At 32.8% G+C, this 22,684-nt stretch overlaps 1 protein-coding gene across 1 annotated transcript in view; it reads left to right on the top strand.

Annotated features, from left to right (window-relative positions):
- LOC145291478 (small ribosomal subunit protein uS9m-like) overlaps positions 1-18,410 on the top strand; it is a 67,433-nt gene extending 49,023 nt beyond the window's left edge. The window contains exons 10-14 of the mRNA XM_080137360.1: positions 2,301-2,343; positions 4,455-4,560; positions 9,459-9,628; positions 14,542-14,620; positions 18,331-18,410. Coding sequence (XP_079993486.1) covers positions 2,301-2,343; positions 4,455-4,560; positions 9,459-9,628; positions 14,542-14,620; positions 18,331-18,343 — 411 coding nt within the window. The 3' untranslated portion in view covers positions 18,344-18,410. The remainder of the gene's footprint in view (positions 1-2,300; positions 2,344-4,454; positions 4,561-9,458; positions 9,629-14,541; positions 14,621-18,330) is intronic.
- Positions 18,411-22,684: the final 4,274 nt, after the last annotated feature.

Below are 22,684 nucleotides of genomic sequence, written 5' to 3'. Positions count from 1 at the left end.
TGAAACAAAAAAAAACAAGAATGTTTCCTTTAAAAGGGTTAGCAGCAGGAGGGGCACGGTATAGCCAATAAGGTTAAGACCTATTTGAATATATGACCCTTCCAACATTTTGGACTTGGAATGGTCAGCAACTTGTGTGGCCGCTATTCAAAACCAAGTCTTTCATAAAACTTTGAATTGGACACCTACGCACCCCATGAACATCCTCGCATATGTGAACATACATGCATATACACTCGCACACTACCGCATATGCTTCTACACGTACCTATACACACACAGGATATGCACACATGTTTATAGACGTACGCACATATACACTTGGAGACAGATAAACAAATGTAGACGATAAGCTAAGTGGAATCTTCTCAACAAAAGCTTGGACTTATAAATTTATTATGGTTCTAGGTGTGAGACGGGGTGAAAGGACATGCTGTTTGTCTGGATTGTCTACACACGCGATTATTTATTTTTTAACCGCTTACTGTAGATTCTAGTGTTTTTTCTTAATTGATATATACGTATGTATAATGTTTTAAAAAAAAAATAAATGAGAAAAATTCTTTTTTATGTTAATTTTTGTTTACTTAATTTATTCCTATTTTTGTCCAAACATATTAAAATATCAGTGTGAACTTCTTGGATTTTGGACTGTTTTGTGCATAACGTTTGTCTGTCCGTCTATGTGTCCATATATCTTTTCTCTCGCACACTCCTATATACACATATATACTCATACTTACATACATACATGATGATTGCAACGTCTTGTCAGACGAGTGCCACTCCCTCAGACATTTAAAATCCATGAGCCCAAATGTCTGAGAGAGTATCTATACAAATATGATGTTACAGAGTCTTAGCTTTGTACGACAGCTAAGTCTCTCTCTCGGTTCAAAATGTTGAGATCCAGCAACAAGCAAGAGCAAGATAGCCAGCAACAAATTAAACTGCAGACCAGCTTAATGCGGGTACTGGTCTTCCGCTTTATGGTTTTTTAAATCAGAGATTTGCTTCTCCTAGAAAGGTTGCCTTCACCACGGCTTACGGGAGCCCTCTCTACCCCAATACACATATACACACACACACAAATATACACGGTGCTAGTTGGCCGTTGACCCAGAAAAAGAGTTCATTCGTCCTTTGGAAGGTCTTGTTTTTAATCCTTCAGGGAGACTAGCCGCCCTCCTCACCAAACAACTCTGGTGGGGGAACCAGTTTAGTCGCCGGTGACCCGACCATGAGGCAGGTAGTACTGGGTTACATGGTACCAGTAGCATATGACATGGCCTGACATAAACATACATACATACATAAAATGGCAGATATAGGGGAAAAGCATTGTTTTTAAATTAGAAGCCATCACAAAAATTGGAAGCTCGATATACCAGTTAGAGAAATCAGAGGTTAATAACATTTAATGTTTGAAATAAAACCGAAAGTTAGATATATTGCAATGCTTAAACAAGGAGTTAGTAAAAATAACAACAATAATAATAATAATAATACAAATAATAGTAATAATAAAAATAACTATAATATACTTAATCCCATATATCTTCAGAGAGGGGTACTATAATATATATGGTTTGTGAGGGGGAATGGGTAATGCACCCATGTAGACACCTGTGCATTTGTGTGCATGCGTATGCATGCTCGGAAAATAGAATTAAATATATCTTGAAAATTAAAATATGTGGAAGCTAAAAATAAAAAAGCATTGCGGAAACAAAAACTAACTCTTGGTGGGGAATGCTAAGCCGTTCTTCCACCGTGCATATTCACTGTGCCCTGCAAGAAAATGTCTTTGGTTGGTTTAGATTTTATGAAAAGAGTACTCATTTAATGGTCCGAAGTCTTTATTTAGACCAGAGATGTAGGTGTTAAGCCTGAGAATGAGTTTCTTTTCATGTTATCTTCTTTTTCATGATGTCCAAAAGTTAGAGGCTGTAAGTACGCATTTTACGTTGTCTATGCTGTGGTCTGGGAGGGTGTAGCGCATTGCTATTATGTGCTGTATGGATTTGTCCCTAATTGTTTGTTTGTGGTTGTTAAATCGTAAGCGAAACTCTCGGGCTGTTTTCCCCCCATGTAGTTACCCTTCGTGCATCTGGTGCAATATATTATGTAGACTACATTGAGACTTTTGCAGATGAGCAGAGAGAGTTTGTTGGATGTTTGTGCCTGGAGGTGTAAATGTGTTGTTAGTATTAATGTGTTTGCACACTTTGCATCTGGCTTTGTTGCAGGTTTTGTTTCCTATATATATAAAATATGAAACTTTCTATTTAAATTTTTAGATTGAAACGACTGAAAATGGAAAACAGTTTTGCATAAGTACAGGTAAGAACATTTCTAGTGTTTCTTTTTATGTCCTAAGAAAGGAATGACTTTACTTCTTTCTGACGCTGCTGTTGATTAAAAGAAGTTTAGTTTATTTAAAGACTTTGGCAAACCACTCTTCCATAACTAAAATTTTCACTGAGGGGACTAAATTACCATGTTTTGTATTTAATTATATATAATCTATATTTTGATTGTGACATCTCTGTCTTCTGAGAATGCAATTGAAAACAAAGCTTGGGCGTTGTTCAGAATCCCCCCCCCTATATTTAAAGACAAAAATAAAGAAAAATCTGTATGATGTACATACTCTTGACAAAATCAAAATTTCATATTCCAAAAATCATATAAGTTGATTTTTAGATAAAAGCAAAATCAGTTTTGGAACTTCTTTGCAATTGCAATTTGCTACATCATACTTCTTCGTAACACAATTCAACAACTCCTTGTAACTCAATTCGCTGTACATCTGTACATGCTATGAATGATCTGCCATTCTATTCCCGAATGACTCGCAAGTCATCCTTACATTGTACTTTATATAAATTTTTTACCTCAAGAGGCAATCAGCGAAAGCATGCACACACCATTCTTGGGCGTTTCCACACATGCCCGTCACATGATTAAGTACTTTTATCCTTAAATTAGAAAATCAAATTTTATGAATATCCGAAGTCTGACTTTCTCACTTGCTATTTTAAAAACAATTTTAAGAAACAAGGGAGGTAATTCAACAATAATTAATACTTAGTAGATTTATATTGTAATGCCTATGGATTCTCATTAATTATTTAAAAAATGATTTTCTTTATGAAAATAAAACTACTTGATCAATTTATGTCATTTCTAAAATGATATTTTAGTTTCACAGTGAATACGTAAATCATATAGATTTTGCTTTATTTTTGTTTAACATAATGGGAATTCTGGACAAGAACCCAAACCTTTATACCAAGATTAAAGAGAATTTCTCTTGAGATCGAATGAGTGCATGACTTTTTTCATTAGGATTCTTTTTTGTCTTTTGCATTGAATGTCTGTAAACAGCAAAGATCTTTCACTTTATTTTATTTGATTCATAAAGTCTTATAACAACAAATTTGTTGTGGACCTATAATGGTCTGGAATAAGGACACAACTCTGTATTTAGTGAAAACAAAATGTATTGAAAAGAAAGCAAATACAACAAAGAAAATGGTTATGTCAGTCTGACTGTCAACTGTGCATATACTGTGAGACATATTCTCCCATTCTTTATAGTAAGTGGAAGAGTTCATTGTTATCTGTAAGGTGGACACCACAACAAAAGTTAAATCCAACTTTTTGTAGGATATGATTTTATAACAAATCCGATGAGTTCTTTATTTGTATTTTTTTGTACTACTGTTCTCATCTTAAGTGTCATTTTCACAATATTTTAGTTCATGTAACCATCAACTTTCTTGAGGTGTATCTTTTTGCACTCCAGAATCTTTCTGTTGAACTTGAGAATCTGCACAGAATTTCCAACGGAGCCTTTTATTTAATCCATAGGAATAGAAGAATGTCTGAGGTTACATCGACTGAAACGTTGTGCAAATAACACTCAAGACGAGAACAGTAGTGCGAAGAATCGAAATAATATAATCAATCCTCATCTAAAAAAAAATTTCAGAAATGCAAGTTCATTATTGTCATAAATATATTTTATTAATAGCAAAACGATTTCGTGCATGTCCTCTTCAAAGCATAATGCTAATGATAGTGAAAGTGTGTGAGACATGCCATAACAGCCACACCATTTAGTGAAGCAATCCTTCCAATCATCTGAAGGAATATCAAATGCAATGAATGAACGAGGGCCAGTGATTCCCGAATGGTTCCACTAAAAAATCAATCTGTCTGTGATTGACTTCAGTAGAAATTGCCATTCCCATTCAAGTGCACTTGTCATCTAAAATGGTACAGATTGGTGAGGAGGTATTACATTAGACATCTAGAAGGGTTTTATGTTTTAAAAAAAATTTGATGAATCCCATGAGATTTTATTTTACTGTTTTCATATTATAGTTGTCAAAGTTTTTTTTTTTTTTGCTATTTGTAAAAAAACAACAAAAAACAATATGTTTCAGGTAAACGGAAGAAAGCTGAAGCAACATTGACTTTGTGGATTGAAGGGTCAGGGAAGATTGAGATCAACGGTCAAGATTTGTCATTTTTCCAATCAACAAAAGAAAGGTAAGAAATCTATTAATTTCTTGATTTGAAAAGATAATTCAGTTTCATATTTGAGGGGTACCCAGCATTAGTCGCTTGTAAAATATGGTTAAATATGATATTTTTATTTACACTGATTTTGTATTTATTATTAGAGAGTCAATTATTTCATATTCTATTGTTCCCAATATATAGTCATGATTTCAAATTACTCAATTTTTAACGACGGAAGTAATATTTGTTTTTAGGACTAACTCAACCTTCACACTTCTCACATTCATCATTTCTTCACTATTTTTTGTGGCGTCATCTCACATGCAGCACCGGAGAGGGACCACACATGCGCAGCTTGTTTTAATTCATTCAGATTACATATTTATTATTATGGAGACAATTTTCTATCGATTATTATGCTGAAACTGATATATGGTTAGTGAGATCAAAACTAAAAAAGAAAAATATATATTTGGGTGCCATGAGCTTAAACCAAAACCTACAAGTCTACACCCTCCTCCCTTAGCCATGCCCATACGCATATATTCATATATCATATGTATATATGGGAAAAATATTCTTATTCAATTATATTTTACCCTTTATTTATACCAATCTTTTAATTTATGACTTTCGATGTAACTACAGAACATCTATATATATAAAAGCGAAAATGTATGTATGTATGTGTGATATAAATCTCACCTGTGTGTTTAAATGTATGTATGTTTGTATGTCTCGCAAAAACTTTTGACAGAGGCTATGGATTTTCATGAGATTGGTATCGTTTTGAAGCTCGACCCTTTGGACGACAAATATCGAAAAATTGGTCAAAAACATAAATTCCTTCACCCTCAACTGGACATTTTTCTACAGAGAGGGATTGCTTTTTTTTGCTGATATTTTCGAAAGTCATCGCCTCTGTTCTGATTGTCTAGCCTTAATTTAAACCTATGTCACTTCTGGTTTGGCGATGGGCGCAACAGCTACAATGTCACATTCTTTTTTTTTTTTTCACTTTCTTTTCCCACTTCGCAGTACGGGTTCAAGCCTGCCTGCCTACTACCACTTTTTTTTTTTCTTAACACACACCTTCAAACACCCGGGCAACGCTAGGCATTCAGGGTGGTATACAAATAAATGACAGTCTATATTCCAAAAGGTTGTCCATCTTGCTGTTTATTTCTTTCAGCATGTTAAAATGTTCAATTCTTTACAGCACCTGTTTTGTAGTGCAGAATCATCCATACAATTTTTGAATCTATTTTGCCATGACTCATCAGAAGAATAGAAACTCGTCAGCTTTAAAAGAAAATAAAAGGAATATAGGCATGATTACAAAAATCCAAAAAATCCGAAAAGTTGTTGCAATTGTGTCTCGTGATAGTTACGCAATTTTTGATTTTAATTTAAAGTCATTAATGCCATACAAACGTATTAATATAATGTGATCATATTGTTAAAATTAACACTAAAAATATCTCATATAATACTTTTTTAATTTATTATTTATAAATAGTTTATATTTATTTTCTAAGGTGATATTAACAGTAGTTAAATCTAGAATGTACGTTTTTAGGTTTTTATTTTTTACAAAACTAATTATTAATTTATTGAATTTGTTTACAATATTTTATTTTGTCAGATTTAAATATTTGCTTAGCTATAACCTAATTATTACACAAATATTTTTATTATGTATATTTCTATGTTTTAACTGACTTCTATGACTGCCATTTAGTTAAAATTAACCATTTATTTTCATATATTTGATAGATTTCTTCATTTTTCTATACATTTATTTATTTTTGTTTCTGTTCAAAGGGCACTGCTCTATATTAGAAGTATTTGTGTATATATATATATATATATTACCATTTCAGCCAGGCGTTGCCCAGGTGTTTGAAGGTGCATGTTGAGCAAAAAAAAAAAATGGTAGTAGAAAGGCAGGCTCGAACCGTACCGCAAAGGAGGAAAAGAGCGGAAAAAAAAACTGACGTCTTTGCTGTTACGATCACCGCCAAACCGGAAGTGACATAGGTTTAAATTAAGGCTAGACAATCGAAAGGAGAGGATGACTTTCGAAAACATCGTCGAAAAAAGCGACCCCTCCCCCTGTAGAAAAGTGCCCAGTTGAAGGTGAAGATATTAATGTTTTTAATCAATTTTTCAATATTTGTCGTCTGAAAGGTCGAACTCCAAAACGTACTGATCTTGTAAAAATCCGTCGCCTCTGTCGAAATTTTTAGGCAGACATGCAAACATGCATACATACATACATTTATATATTGGTAACTAAAAATTTTCAACCCAAACCGATTAAAAAGCTTGCCCTATCTCTGAATACCCTTTATGTAAAATTTCAAATGTTTAGACCAGAAAGTGTCTGAGTAATTTGGTAGAGACCGCAGTTGTCAAATTTGTAAAAACTTTGATCCCTATTATGACCCCTTAACAGTTATTGTTTTGGGCTCAAATTAAGTTATTAAGTTAGATCCATGTGCAAGGAACCTATATCTAAGATTTCAATTGTTTATATGCAAAATTGGCAGAGGAGTTTGGTAGAGTTTTCAAAGGTCAAATCGTTGAACTTTGACCCCCTTAACAACCAAATTTCTGGCCGAAAATCGATTACAAAGATTTTCCCAAATCTCAGTACCCTGTATATCAAATTTCCAGTCTGTAGACTGAAAATTGACAAAGTTATTGCGTAGGGAAATGTACACAGACATACAGACAGATACATTCGCTTTTATAGATATATAGATATATCTATTATATAAAGATATCTTTGTATGTGTGCAAGTTCCTTCCTTATAGGTTCAGAAACGGCTGAGCCTATCTTTGCAAATTTCACACAAAGGTAATTTATATGTCTGTCAGTGTTCGTAGATGTTTTGTCCAGAAATTCCTCCGATAAGTATCGAAAATCGAAAAAATCTGATTCTAAAAATAGTTTTTTTCTTATAGATAAAAATAACAATTTTACAGGGGAATTTTTATATATATAACATGGGCAAGGGAAATAAAATCTTATCAAAGATTTTTTCCTTTAAGAAAAAAATTGACATCTGGAGATATAGCTCAGTTGCAGAATATTCGACTACAGATCGAATGATCCCGGGTGTACTTCATCCTTTTATTCTATTTTTTTCTTATTAATGAGTTCAATTTCCTATAAAAGAAGAGACACCATTAAAAATTGCCACAAATCATTTCTTTGCATAGTTTAAAACTAAACATTGATCAGAAGTGACTTTTCCACAGCATTCATCGTCAAGCCTAATTTGTCAGCTGACGTGATATTGTGAACAAAAAGATGGAATTTGATGAATGATATTATCATTGTTATCATTACAAAACATTTTTTTTTTGCAAATTAGTCCACCAGTAAAATTATTCCTGTTAATATATAATAATCAATACAGGATTAATTCTTTAATAATACAGTAAAATATCATGTTTAAGAGTATTGTATGACCGGGCAATGCCGGGCGTCCAGCTAGTGTGTGTGTGTGTGTGTGTGTGTGTGTGTGTGTATATATATATATATATATATATATATATATATACCCACTAGCTGGACGCCCGGCATTGCTCGGTCGTACAATACTATATATATATATATATGTCATTTTTTTTTTTTAAAGATGGAATCGCTTGATAGTCAAAGACAAGATTCTAGCAAGTATGGCTGGACAGTCCACAGAGTTTTATAATCAACAAAATTTCTAACTTTTCGGAAAGTTATGAACTTTTACCCACCCTCACCTAGTAAATGTCCAATAAATTGCATGTAATGAATTATTTTATGATTCAACATTAAATAAACCACAAAAGATTGATTTGAACGAATGAATGCAAATTAGTAGTAAAAGTATTTCCACTGCTTGAATGCATTGAAATTTGAAAAAAAATTAATGCTTCAGTGACTAATGAAAATGCAGATTTTTTTAATAAACATATTTGAATTATTCTTTTCCATTCACGCGTCTTCATCAGAAATGCAAAGTATTGTTTTTTTGTATTTGCCATACTTATATTACCATCAACACATCAATATTGATATTATTTTTTTTTTTATTAATGGATCACAACTTATCAAGACCTAGATACCATTTGAGGATAAGCGTGTAATGGATTGTGGTTGGACAATGAGCAGCATCACACAAGGATGAGAAACACACAGATTTATGAGCATAAGATTACTTGCGAGGAGGGGGGGGGGTCAACAAGTATTTGTTTACATTAAACTTGAACACAAGCATATTGTACTTGGCTGTATTGCTTATCTATAATATAAATCTCACCTGTCTGTTTAAATGTCTGTATGTTTGTATGCCTGCTTAACACTTTTGACAGAGGTGACGGATTTTTACAAGATCGATATTGTTTTAAAGCTCGACCCTTCGGAGGCAAATGTCTAAAAATTGGCTAAAAACATTAATTCTTTCACCCTCAACTCAGCACTTTTCTACAAGAAGGGGTCGCTTTTTTCGCTGATATTTTTTGAAAGTCATCCCCTCTTTTCGATTGACTAGCCTTAATTTAAACCTTCACCACTTCTGGTTTGGCGATGAGCGCAAAGGCAAAGACGTCACTTTTTTTTTTTTTCACATTCTTTTCCTCCTTCACGGTACGGGTTCGAGCCTGCCTGCCTACTACCACTTTAAAAAAAAATTTTTTTTGTTCAACGCACATCTCCAAACACCTACTGGGCAACACCAGGCACCCAGGCTAGTTTACAATAAAATTGATTTTTACTTGTAATTAATCTTTTACAGTTATTTTTTTTTCAAATCTTTGGTGAGGCTACTTATTTCTGCATGCCATGTAAGTACATCAAAATGTTTTTTACATGAAATGCGATTTTCAACTGTGACTAATACTAATATAAAAAAAAAATCTTTTCTCTTTCATTTTAGGAATCAACTTCTTTTCCCACTTCAGTTTCTGCAAAAGATTGGAAAAGTCGATTTCAAGGCTGAAGTCAATGGAGGTGGAACATCCGGACAGGCTGGTGCGATCCGTCTTGCTTTATCTCGTGCTTTGGCATCATTTATGGATGAATCAACAGTGGAAAAGATGAGACTTGGTGAGTTAAATTGGCCAAAAATGTTTCTTTTACTCTTATAATTTGATCATTATTGTCTTTTGCTGTTCGGTGCTAAGATGGACATATTTACAGGCCTCGACTGAGCATGAAATAATGATAAAAGAAGATATGATTTTTTTTTAAAGATTAGCTAATGCTATGCTTTGAACAATAATTCATTATGGTGATTCTGTAGATGTGTTCTGGAGGTCAGATGAGAAAACAAAAAATCAACAGTTGGAGTGAACAAAGTATATCTAGAAGGAATAGTGGAAGGGTACAGAAAGAAAGAGTTAAATAACTAAGAAGGTGACATAATAATGTACAAGGAGGGTTTCTGAATTTATAGATAAGGATTGGTAATTTGTATGATTTGGGCTACTGTTCCCATCTTGAGTATTATTCACACAACGTTTTGGCTGATGTAACATCCGGCCTTTGTGTGTGTCTCGTTGAACTCTGGAATCTTTCTGTCGAACTTGGGAATCTTTCTGTCGGGCTCTGGAATCTGTATAGAATTTCAAATGAGACTCTTTACATAATCCATAGGATTAGCATATGCTCTTCTTTCCTCAGTCATGACTTGGTAGAAGTCCTAAGTAATTCGTAATTGTATTCTTCATATTGCCCACACTGAGAATTGAACCTTCAACCTCCACAAGAGTTTCATTTTACAACTGCATTTTATGTATTTGATTCCTCCGTTCAGTCTTGAAAGACAAAGGATACCCCCCTGTAGGGGCAGCTGCGCGTGTAATTGTGAGGCAAAGATTGCGCAATCTCCAACCACATCTCTCCTGAATCGGCACTGTTTGAGTCCAGTGGCAAGGAGAAGTCCAAGACGATTGGAAACAATGCCGAGATAAGCAGAGAGCACATACAGCACCTGGAAGTCCCAAATGACCACCCATTTAGTACTGACCAGGTTCAATGTTGCTTAACTTTGGTGATCCAGCAGAAACCGGTGTATCAACATGATTATGCTGTATTTTATGCCACAAATAATCCAAATGGTCTAAATAATACAATTTAATTAATTTTATGATCTTTAAAACTTTTATTTTAGAACTATTTGAAGTAATTATTTCTGGTGAAGTGTAATCGATAGCTGCTGGTTTGTAGATTTAGAGATTGTGGATGTAAAACATAGAAATATTAGAAGAAATTGTAATTCACTTCTCCTTGAATATCAATAATGCTGTGATATATGATATATGAGCTGGAAAAGTGTGATGGAGATGTGGAAGTGGCTAGTAGGAACGATTATAACGGATATTCTGATTGTGTCTGGACAAATTTGTTGTGAAGCTGCAGGAAAATTACATGTGAATCGCAACTTTGAAGAAAGTGTTGTAGGTGGATCTTTGCTACAGTTCATACAAGAATCTCAAGGGCCAAATACTTAATGCCAATGCTTAAGAAAACAGTTTTACAAAAGCTAAGGTCAAATACTTGGTCTAGATGCTTTAGTTTTTCCAGACGAGAAGAACTTCTGCCAAAAACCTGTTGCACAATGCACAGAATCACAGTCCACACAAATATTTTGCATGCTATGAAGGCCAAGTGCTTTTAAATTATGATCTTTGGGTGTGTTTTCTGTGAAGTGAACATAGGGTCACAGTAAAACCCATCTCTGTGTCACATTCCTGGAAAAAAATCCAGAAGTTGCTGTTTGAGAAATTTAGCCTATTCTTTTTAAGGAACCTTTATCTTTTGGCAGAGTAGGTTTTAGGGATCTGAAGCATTTGTCTTGTGTGGTCCTATTAGATACGCTTTCCCAGGCTTTCCCTCCCTTCAGATGGAGTAAGTTTGAAGCACACCTATGAGGGAATGCTGAATATTTATGGACCATAGTGTTCCCTATTTAGGGGTGCTAGCTTGATTTTCCTCACCTTTTTGATCTTGTCACGTCTTCCTGCAGTGGGAAAGAAAGTAAATACTGTCAATGTCCATGAGTGCCATCTTATAAAAGTCGAAAACCTTTTTAACAAGGTCAAACATCCAATCGACCGAAGATGCTCCGGTTCTTCTGTCAGAAACGGTGTGTAATGCACAGAATCACGAAGAATATCTTGCATGTCATCAAGACTAAATTATTTATTTTTTTTTTGTCTTCCAGTGAAGATCACGTCATGCTGTCCCATGTTTTTGAAAAAACGATTTGGAGTCGATTCAGATAGATATATAGAGTTGCTGTCCACCGTTGTCAAACACTTGATACATTGGCTGTAAGAAAGACATATGTGTGGCAACAGGACTCTGCTGTATGTTAGTTTGAATTTGAATCAATTATTTGCCATGATATGACATTTTTTGATTTTCTTCCAAGTACTTATATATTACATAATATGCTATGTGTGTATATATACATACATATTTATAAATAGTAATTAAAAAAAAAATGTTTATTTTTATTTCAAAATTCTTTTTGATTATTTTTTTATACAGACATAGTGTATTAAGTTAATTTTGTTATTTTTATTAGTGATAGCAGCAGCAGCAGTATGTGAACACTGCCTTTGTATTCAATTTGATTTACTTAAGTGGTAGCGACTTTTCTCACTTGTACACAAATATCTTGAGTTGCTCTTTTTCATGGGATGCATTTTTATTTATATACATGTTTTTATCATTTTTTTATGTACATCAAAATCACGTTGACACCCCGGTTCTTGCCAGATCACCAAAGTTAAGCAGCAATGAACCTGATCAATACCAGATGGGTGACCATTTAGGAATGCTAGGCACTGTATGTACTGTGCAGATATGTAGAAATTTCCAAGTTGGTATCTGGGAGGGCGTTTAATCCACTGACTGAGATGCACTCTCAGTCTTCGTTAAGACCTGCATCTCAGAGAAGGAACACTGATGTAAAACTTGAGGTCTGCTGTCTGCTCTGTCTTGCAGCTGTTGCACTGACTGAGATTAGAAGTTGCAACAAAAAGTGTGGTTGGTTTCATCATTATAAATAAATTATCTGTGTGGATTTCCGAACAACTTAGTTGTTGTAGCGGAGCTCATATGTTGAAATCAACCGGAGTGTCATGTAAAAAAAAAAAAAAAAAATGAAACGTATCGCAATGCGCATGTCAACAGTAAATATAAAAGTAGAGCTTCGAGATCTTCGTAGTTGTATGAAGATATACTTATGGCAAGCATGCTACACAGAAACATTAGCATTTCACTCAGAGCTTATCAAGCATAATTGCATTTAAGCCTGATACATTCTGTTTGATTACCATAAGCATAGTTTCAGACAACAATGTCTATCTCTTTCTTGCATATAATGTGTACATATATATTCCTTGCCATTGGACTCAAGCAGTGCCGATTCAGGAGAGGTGTGGTTGGGGATTGCACGACCCTTGCCTCACAATTATACGCACAGCTGCCCCTTTATCTTTTGAGACTGAACGGAGGCATTGCTAAGCATATAATAAAGTGTTGGGATGATTGATTGGAATCGGGAATCAGAAAAATCGGAACTTTTACGAATCTCAGAAATCAGTGAAATTTGTGTCTATTTTCCGATGCCAAAAATGATTTCTTATAATGATCTTTTTATTATTTGAATTTGTTTCAAACAAAATCTTCCACTGTTAGTAGCTATGATGATAAAATAAATATTTATTGCTTTAAAACTATCAGCAAAGCTCAAATCATTAGATAAGCCCCCACAAGTGTGTTTTTATTTTCGAGAAAATATATGCACATTCAACAGTTAAATATTTGGAGATTGATAAAGAATCGGAATCGATAATTGTATTGAAATCAGGAATTTAGTACGGAATCAGTAATTGTATCAGAATCAGGAAAAATATTGGAATCGTCTCATCACTAGGGCTATGACAACAGCATATTCTTTTCATTGTTTTGACTTTCGAGTATATATCTGTTGATATCTTATATGCTTTTATATAGAGTGATGTGGATCTCGGTTGATTAACTGTGTCTAACAATGTCGGATATATATTCGGGAGTCAAATAATGAAAAGAATATTCTGTTGTCATAGCCCTACTCATCACTAATATATATAAAATACATCACTCAATAAGTTCCAGACCTGACTTAAATAACTTTAACCCGTTGACAAACATAAGAACAATTGTAGTAAAGCCAAGACTACTACTACTCTCTATCCGTCCCTTTTCCTTCCTTCCTCCCTTTTTTATTTTTTGTTTACATTTCTAAATACAAAATAGTTGTGTGAGAACGGTGAATTTGTTGACACATTTACTAATCTGTTTCAATATTATTTTTATTTTATTTTATTTAGGTTTTATTTTTTTGCTTCAGGTTTTATTAATTATTTTTTTTTAGATTTTAAGTTTCTATAACTTGGTTGAAGGATTCCAATATGGGTTTTTCATTCTTATATTTCTCATCGATAAGTTCATGTGCGTTTTTGCTGCTAAATGACTTTCATTCGAGTCGTAGGAAAATCATGTTTAATTTTCGATTTTTGAGCGATTATTCAGAAAAATAGGTAACTTTACACGAATAGGGAGGATTTTTTTTTTTCATCCATCCATGATTTTTCATTTTAATATACTTTCATAGAAATATTTCTCTTATGTCAAAAAAAAACCCTATTTTCTTGACGTCACAAGTGTCACGCTCATACATGAATTCCATAGCTATTATAACATACTGACCCAACGGGTCACGGGTAGTCTAGTTAATAATAAAGATTGCATGTCAACAGTGAATATTAGTGACGGTTTGATTTTAATCAAATCTATCTCAATGTTATGTATAGTAACAACAGCAGTATTATTATTAATATGGAGCAATTCCCAATGTTGCAGAATAAAATCTAATGTCTGAAAATATGGTTAAAAAATCCTTGAAAATGCGACATAATTTTGGTTACTGACAGAATTAAAAGATTATTTCTTCAAATGTTTTTCAGCTGGTTTATTAACAAGAGACCTTCGGCGCAAGGAACGTAAAAAGCCCGGCCAACCAAGAGCTAGGAAAAAGAAGACATGGTAAGAAAAACAAAGTGTGTGTGTGTGTGTGTGTGTGTGTGTGTGTGTGTGGTGGTTACCGGTTCAATTTGTTGTAACTACTGCATTATTTTCACTAACATCCTTGGGAAAAGTATAAATCTATGTATTATCCTTTTCTCCCCAGTTATAAATCAAATAGAGTAAACTAAACTCTAAAGCCTTTCTAGTGAAATTGTTGGAGAGAAAAAAAATCTTAAAATAACAAAGTTTTTGGATTATTTTGACTACTATTCTCAGCTTGATTATTATTAGCACAATGTTTTGGTTGCTGTAACCTTCAACCTTCTTCAGGTATATTTTGTTGAATTCGGCACAGAATTTTGAATAAAACCATTTCAAATGCATGCTTTCGTTCCGTCAGTCATGACCGAGCACAAGTCTTAAGTAATTCGCAATTGTATTCTCAGTATCGCCTGCACTGAGGATTGAACCTTTAACCGCCAGAAGAGTGTCACTTAAAACTGAACATTACTTTGTTAGAACTGAATTTTAACTCTTACTTTATCTGTTATGTCATGGGTTCTTGCGGACAATTCTAGTATGAATTTTGTTTGGAAACCTCAAACCTATTTCTGTTTTTAGATGTACACTCACTGCTTATTACTACAAGTTCTCTGGAAACAATGCTATCAGAATAATAATGCCAGAATAAGCAGAAAAATTAAAGATATAGATATCTTTTTTTCTGCTTGTTATGGCATTGTTTCCAGAGAATTTCTTGCTACTAAATTTAAGCAGTGACAGAGGAAGTATAGGTTTAGGAATTGTGCAACCCTTGCTTCATTATAAACTCTGAGCCATACAGGTATACCATCATGGTGGAGGAAGGGGCATTACGTCTTGAAACAGAAGTTTGGTCTTCCAGGCGACACATCACAGCTTGGAACCCTTTCACATCCAGTGCGTTCAAAAGCTGTTTGGGCCTAGCTTTGAATGATCCACACCCTAAATATGACAAACAACATCTGCAAAAAACATGGTGAACGAACATTAACACAAGACAAAGCATACCACCTGCCGTTTTCTATGGATGACTGAATGGCTGTTGGAAGTAACAAACAAAGAGAAACTAAACTTTAAAGTCAACACAGAAGACCTCAAGTAGTGAAACATTAACCCAACCATTCTTAGAGACATGTCCATCTAGCCTGGCTTGCATTTCGGTACTTCTACACGTTATCGCTGAAACTGGAAACGCCATTTTATTTCATGTACCCGGTCTCTGGTCCCTCCTCGCCAATCTTTCACAAAAAACACCCGTCTAGCTGAATCCACTGTGAAAAATTTCCCCCACTCTGTATCTGTGCCTAAATCAAGACGCGGATTCCATGAACAAAGCTTCTTTCTTAGAACTGCACGCCTGTGGAACTCTGCTTCCCACCGGACTACAACTTGGATGTCTTCAAGTCCAACGTTAACAAATTCCTAATGAACCGCCCCCTTAAGTAAACACTTCATCAAATCTCCACACTAACGTAATGTACTTGCAATAACCCTTATCCCTGAGTGGCTTCCGGGCCTTGATAAGTGGTGATCACTGTGTAAAAAAACAAAAAAAAACAAACAAAAAAAAACTGCAGTTTAAATGCAAGGAAGAAATTATTATTTTAAACTATGGCCAAAGCATGAAATAAATAACAAAAAAATTAAACTGGAGAACGATTGCTTCGGGAAAGAATAAGTTAACGTAAAATTAACATTTATTAATTTATTAAATTATTTATTTAATATTTAAAATTATTTATTTATTTAATGTTTAAAATTATTTATTTATTTAATATTTAAAATTATTTATTTATTTAATATTTAAAATTATTTATTTATTTAATATTTAAAATTATTTATTTATTTAATATTTAAAATTATTTATTTATTTAATATTTAAAATTATTTATTTATTTAATGTTTAAAATTATTTATTTATTTAATATTTAAAATTATTTATTTATTTAATGTTTAAAATTATTTATTTATTTAATATTTAAAATTATTTATTTATTTAATATTTAAAATTATTTATTTATTTAATGTTTAAAATTATTTATTTATTTAATATTTAAAATTATTCATTTGTTTGAAAAAACAAAACAAAACAAAAGAAAACTATTTTATAAAAATCCAATGTTGATTTCATTACAAAATTGTTTTATTAAAATTATATTTTCTCACGCAAACTTTTCAATAAATGTTTTTCCAATTATATTTTGATAAATTTTGATACAATATATGCTTTGGTTTTCCACTGGCGCTCACTCAGTTTAAACAATTATGAATATGTCATTTCATTTTCTGTTTTTAATAAAAAAAATATGTTTCATGAAAAACTTTTCTGTTTTCATTAATTAAATCGAAACATTTCCAATTAAACAATTGTGGATATATGTTCTCTTTCACTTTCTTTATTTACTTTTTTCATAGTTCTTTCCAGAAATTTAATTTTTTTGTTATTTATTTCTAACTTTGGCCATAGTTTAAAATACTAATTTTCCTTTGGATTTGGACAGCAGGTGCATGAAATAAAATGGTGTCTCCAATTTTGGCGATAAAGTGTAGAAGCACCCGCATTTCTTTTTCTCCCGACGGCATGCTGGTCATAGCTGGCTCATTTTTATCTTCGACCTTACACATCCATTTTCTTTGACACGCACCACTTTGCTTCTGCCGATCATGTGGTCCATTATTTTCTCCTTTTTTCCTTTTCGAGCACACTTCCTAATTTGCATATGCGCATTTTTCAGCTGCTGCTAATCTCTTTGCAAGCCAGCCATCCTTTGCTTCTGCTGCTGCTGCTGCTATTTTCCCATGTGCTCATATGCATTATGTTACATGGAAAGCCGCCCATAGTGCGATTGTAATGCACCTAATACATACCTGTTATCAACATATTCTCACAAATAATAAAATTTTGTTCTCACTATTCACCATTTTCAATCCTCTCATGATATTCTTTATCGTCCAACTGCAGCTGGCACTCCATCCATCTCATAAGCCTTCATTATTGAGTGGCTTTTGGCCTTGATAAGTGGGGATTCATTAAAAAAAATAAACAAAAACTATTTGGACTGTAAAACTAAAAGTTTAAGAACCTCAGTGGGAATTTGGTCATTTTTTTATTTGATTTAAATTCATCTTAGCCCCATTTTTTATTCTTCGATGTAGACAAAAATATGATCTCCATTTTTGACAATGAAACTAATGTGTCTATTTTAAGTTAGTTTATTTCATTCCTTTGTTTGAATTGAATTATTGTCGGCGACTAAGGTCGACTAAGGGTATTGTATTAAAGAATCAAAAGTCAATCCCAGTATTCGTATTTGCTTACCTCCCCACAAGAGCAGAGTTAGACATCAGTTTTTAATGTGGGGAAAATCCAGCTCCCCAAAAAGGGGCACTCTTGATAGAAACAGAAATAAAAATGGTCTCAGTCATGAAGGATTCCTCCTCCACTGACTGAGGAGAGAAAAAGTGAAATGTAGCATCAGAACAGATACTACACTTTATTCCTAGCCAAAAGGCCAAGTATTTGTCTTATTTTCTAAAAAAAAAACACAAACAAAAAGAACATGCTAAAAAAAATACTATTTTTAATAAAAATAATCTGTTTATCTTTTATTTTATTTTGATGTCTTAAAATATGATTAGCACTTTTTGATCCTATTAATGTTTGTTTTTTGTTTTTTTTTTTCCAGGAAAAAGAGGTGAAAACTGCTTTTGTATAGAATAAAGATATTTTTTTTTAATGTTTGAAGAAATAAAATTTAGTCTGAAATATTTGTATTTTGTTTTTATTTTTGTTCTTTTTTAAATTATTTTGTTTGATACTAGCGAGAGATGCCTGACCTTGCTAGGACGTATTTTATTCTTCAAATTTCACTCAGTGCTTCAAACGGATATAAACAAAAAAAAAAAACTACCCAGATGTTCCAAATGCGCGACCACGCGTCACCTATCCGGCTTCATAAAAAACCCGCAGTTAACATCACGTGAACTCTTCATCGAACTATCTTCCACTCTACATCATGTCGAAGAAAAAGAGGAAAAAAATATATTGACAAAAGAGTCTTACTCTGAAATATATTTCTTAAAAAATAAACACTCGTTTATTTTATAAAAAATTTTGCGTTGCAGTTTTTGGCTTCAAACGTATTTATACGTATTTTATTCTTTATTCTTAAATATATTTTAATTCACACAGATTTTGTATCTTTGTTTACAAAGCCAATTCTCTATTGAAATATATATATATATATATATATATATGTATGTATGTGTATATGTATGTATGTATGTGTATATGTATGTATGTATGTATGTGTATATGTATGTATGTATGTGTATATGTATTATGTATGTATGTGTATATGTATTATGTATGTATGTGTATATGTATTATGTATGTATGTGTATATGTATGTATGTATGTGTATATGTATGTATGTATGTGTATATGTATATATATATATATGTATGTGTATATGTATGTATGTATGTGTATATGTATGTATGTATGTGTATATGTATATATATATATGTATATGTATGTATGTATGTGTATATGTATATATATATATGTATATGTATGTATGTATGTGTATATGTATGTATGTATGTGTATATGTATATATATATATGTATATGTATGTATGTATGTGTATATGTATGTATGTATGTGTATATGTATATATATATGTATGTGTATATGTATGTATGTATGTATGTATGTATGTGTATATATATATGTATATATATATGTATATATATATATATAGTACTTATATATAGTACTGATTTCGAAAGTTAAAAAAATGGGTGCCATCAGCTAGAATCAAAACCAAAACATTTAGCACTTCAGTCGCATTCCCTAATGTTCGAGTTAATCCGACAGATAGATAAAAAGATTTAAAATTTAACTACTAGCTATAATTGAATTTGTGCATGTGTAAAATTATGTTGGCAAGTTGAAATGAGCATTTTGCATTATAACTTGCCAACATATTTCTGTGCACATTATTCATCCATTCAAGTAAAGATTTTTCTTGTTATAAACCATCCTTGCTGCATGATTACCATTTCCTGTTAATTTAAGTGTTATGTGATTAGTAGTTTAAGAGTTTATCAGTTAAATATTTACACTCACACATACTTACATCTACTGTTTTATTTATATTAATTAAAGGAGAATGATACTCAAGTCTCCAATTGTAAAAGGGTTGTAATGCCAAGGTCACTGGAAAAATGGTTGGATCATTCTACTGCTCCAGAAGGTATCTCACACCTGACTCAATCTTCTATTTTCACAAAAGCTAAATACTTTCTAAGATGGAGTACTGTTGCCACATCTGGCGAGAAACTGCTGCGAGCAACCTTTCTTTACTTGACAGTATGCAAAACTGACTTTGAAACCAAGTAGGTAATGTCTTTTTCTTATTGCAATCTCTTTCTCGCAGAAGCAACGTTGCAAGTCTATCTCTGTTCTAGCTTTGTTTTCCTCGTAGGAACTTCAATCTATGGTCCTCCTCTGCAAAACACTCACAGCAAACATTCGTCTAACTACAACTACTACAATTTCCCTCACTATCTGTGCTTAACTTTAAAAGCAAATTCCATGAACAAAGTTTCTTTCCTAGAACTACGTGCCTAGAGCTGCTTTCCAGCTGGCTACAATATTGTAACCAGCTGGAAAGCAGCTCTAGGCATTTTCAAGTCTAATATAAACAATTTCTTGTTGAGCCGTTCTCTTCAATAATTAAATTCTATCCAATTTCCACCACTACCGATCATTCCGCTGTTGTCTCACTGACCACATTATACTCATTAACACTTATCCTCGAGTGTCCTTTAGGCCTTGATTGGTGGTGACTCCCATATAAAAAGAAAAGAGAGATAGGCATAAGTGTTCTACAAAACCCAATCGGGGGATTCTGTTTTTCTGTTCATTTAACATCACTTTTGCCTTTATTCTATTACTACTGTGTTTAAAAAATAGTATTTAAAAATTTACCAGCAGGGAGACCCGAAATTACCTGGGATTGAATGAGGATGAACAAATATTTCACACTTCCAATATTTTTATTGTCATTGGAATCAGCGAAGTTCTACATTCGTCAATCAAATCAATTGTTTGCCTGTTCTAGTTGTGAACCACTGCAGTGCACCAGGAGGAAATTTCATATGCCTCTCCAAAGTGACGTGGTCCACAATACATTTTGGTTTATATTGCACTGTAGAGAACCTACTGTTGATTTTATAAAATTATTTTTATTTAATGACTTGAATTACAATTAAAAAATTTTATGCTTCAATTGTGTTCAAAACAAAAACATTCATTTCGAACACACCCTGTCTTATGAAAGAACTTATTGTTGATTTTAAACGTAAGGCCCTTCTGTTTGTGTGGTGATAAAACTTCTCAAATATATTTGTGATGTTAGGATGCATAAAAGTGTTAACTTTGATCAAAATTGGACTGTTCCTTCAACGGGATTTTTTCGATTATCGATTTTTGATCCTTATCAGATGTATTCTAGTATAAAACCTATGTAAGAACAGTCCCAGATGCATAAAGTACATTTGTGTGAAATTTCATAAAAATTGGCCAAGTCATTTGGGAGTCTATAAGGAATGAACACACAGACACACAGAGACGAAGTACCTTTTATATATAAGTAGATAGATGTATAAAAATGATATATTTCTAAAATGATACAATGGCTGTGTAATGTGAGTGTTAAATGGCAGCTTTAGTCATTTAGAACTGCTTTAAAGCTTCACCGCTCACTCATTTTTCGACCAAATTTCAAGCAATTATAACAGTTTAGAGATGACTTTCTCAGCTATATTGTGAAAAATAAATTTTCAATTTTCGTTCAGTAAAACAAAAGTTATGATGAATTTTCTAGTATTCAAAATCGTAAAAATATGTAAGGAGGCGAGCAACGTTTTTTTTTTATGACTGGTTTCTATAGCAGCCACATCGCTTTAACGACTACTATTGCTACTAATTTACTGCTGTCGCGGAAAGAGAAATAACAAGTGAAACAGAGAGAATGAAAGCATGAAAGGGAGATAATTGGGGGTATTTTATTGAAAGCAGACTAGTGCCTCACATTGTTATTACATATGTGTTTATGGGGGCAAAAAAAAATAAGACTGAAATTTAGCAAAGAACAAGTGAATTTATCGGAAGCCTGGAAAAACGATGGATTACAATAGAAAAATGCGAGCAGTAAATGTTTCATGGTTAAGCTTACACATGGAAAAGTAAAGGACTAATTGTTAAAACTGGAAAAGAAAGAACATTTATTCAAATTTTCAAAAAATCTTATAAAGTTATAAGGAAAATATACAACATTTTAATTATCTGACAAGCAGTACAAATAATACAAGAAAAATCTTATTCCATGGAGTTTTGAAGAATGCAAATCTTCTCGTCAGAAGGAAGCGGTTTGCAAAATATACAATAAATTTTGCAAATTAATGCATCACAGGAAACAAGCAATATGAAGTTTATCATATTTGCATAAAAAGTCATTCAACAGGTTGTGACAGTTTAAAGGGACTCAAAGAGATTGAGGACAAAAGAAACGGAAAAAAGGAAGAACAAGGATATGTTAAAAATCAAATGGGAAAGATGACATAATCCAGAACAGGAAAAATCCAGAATGGGTCTTTTAAAAATTAATGGTAATTCAATATATATATATATATATATATATATATATATATATATATACTAGCAGTTCAACCTGACTTTGCTTGGGCTCTATGTACTATTCATAACTTTATATATATATTAAAAAGTTTGACTCATGTTCAGGTAATCTACATCTAAAATTTCAAGTGTTTAGACCTAAGATTGGCAGAGGAGTTTGGTAGAGTCTGCAAAGGTCAACTCTTTCAACTTTGACCTCTCGGCAGCCAAAATTTCGCCCAAAAACTGATTAAAAAGCTTGCTGCATGTCTGAATATCCTTTATGCAAACTTTCAAATGTTTAGACCCAAAATTGGCTGAATAACTAGAGACCGCAAAGGTAAAATCTTTTG

Source organism: Euprymna scolopes, chromosome 12 (genome assembly GCF_053919585.1).
Source record: "Euprymna scolopes isolate OS-2025 chromosome 12, ASM5391958v1, whole genome shotgun sequence".
NCBI classification, from domain to species: domain Eukaryota; kingdom Metazoa; phylum Mollusca; class Cephalopoda; order Sepiida; family Sepiolidae; genus Euprymna; species Euprymna scolopes.
The sequence above is the reverse complement of the archived record's forward strand: the minus strand, read 5'-3'. Positions and strand labels throughout refer to the sequence as shown.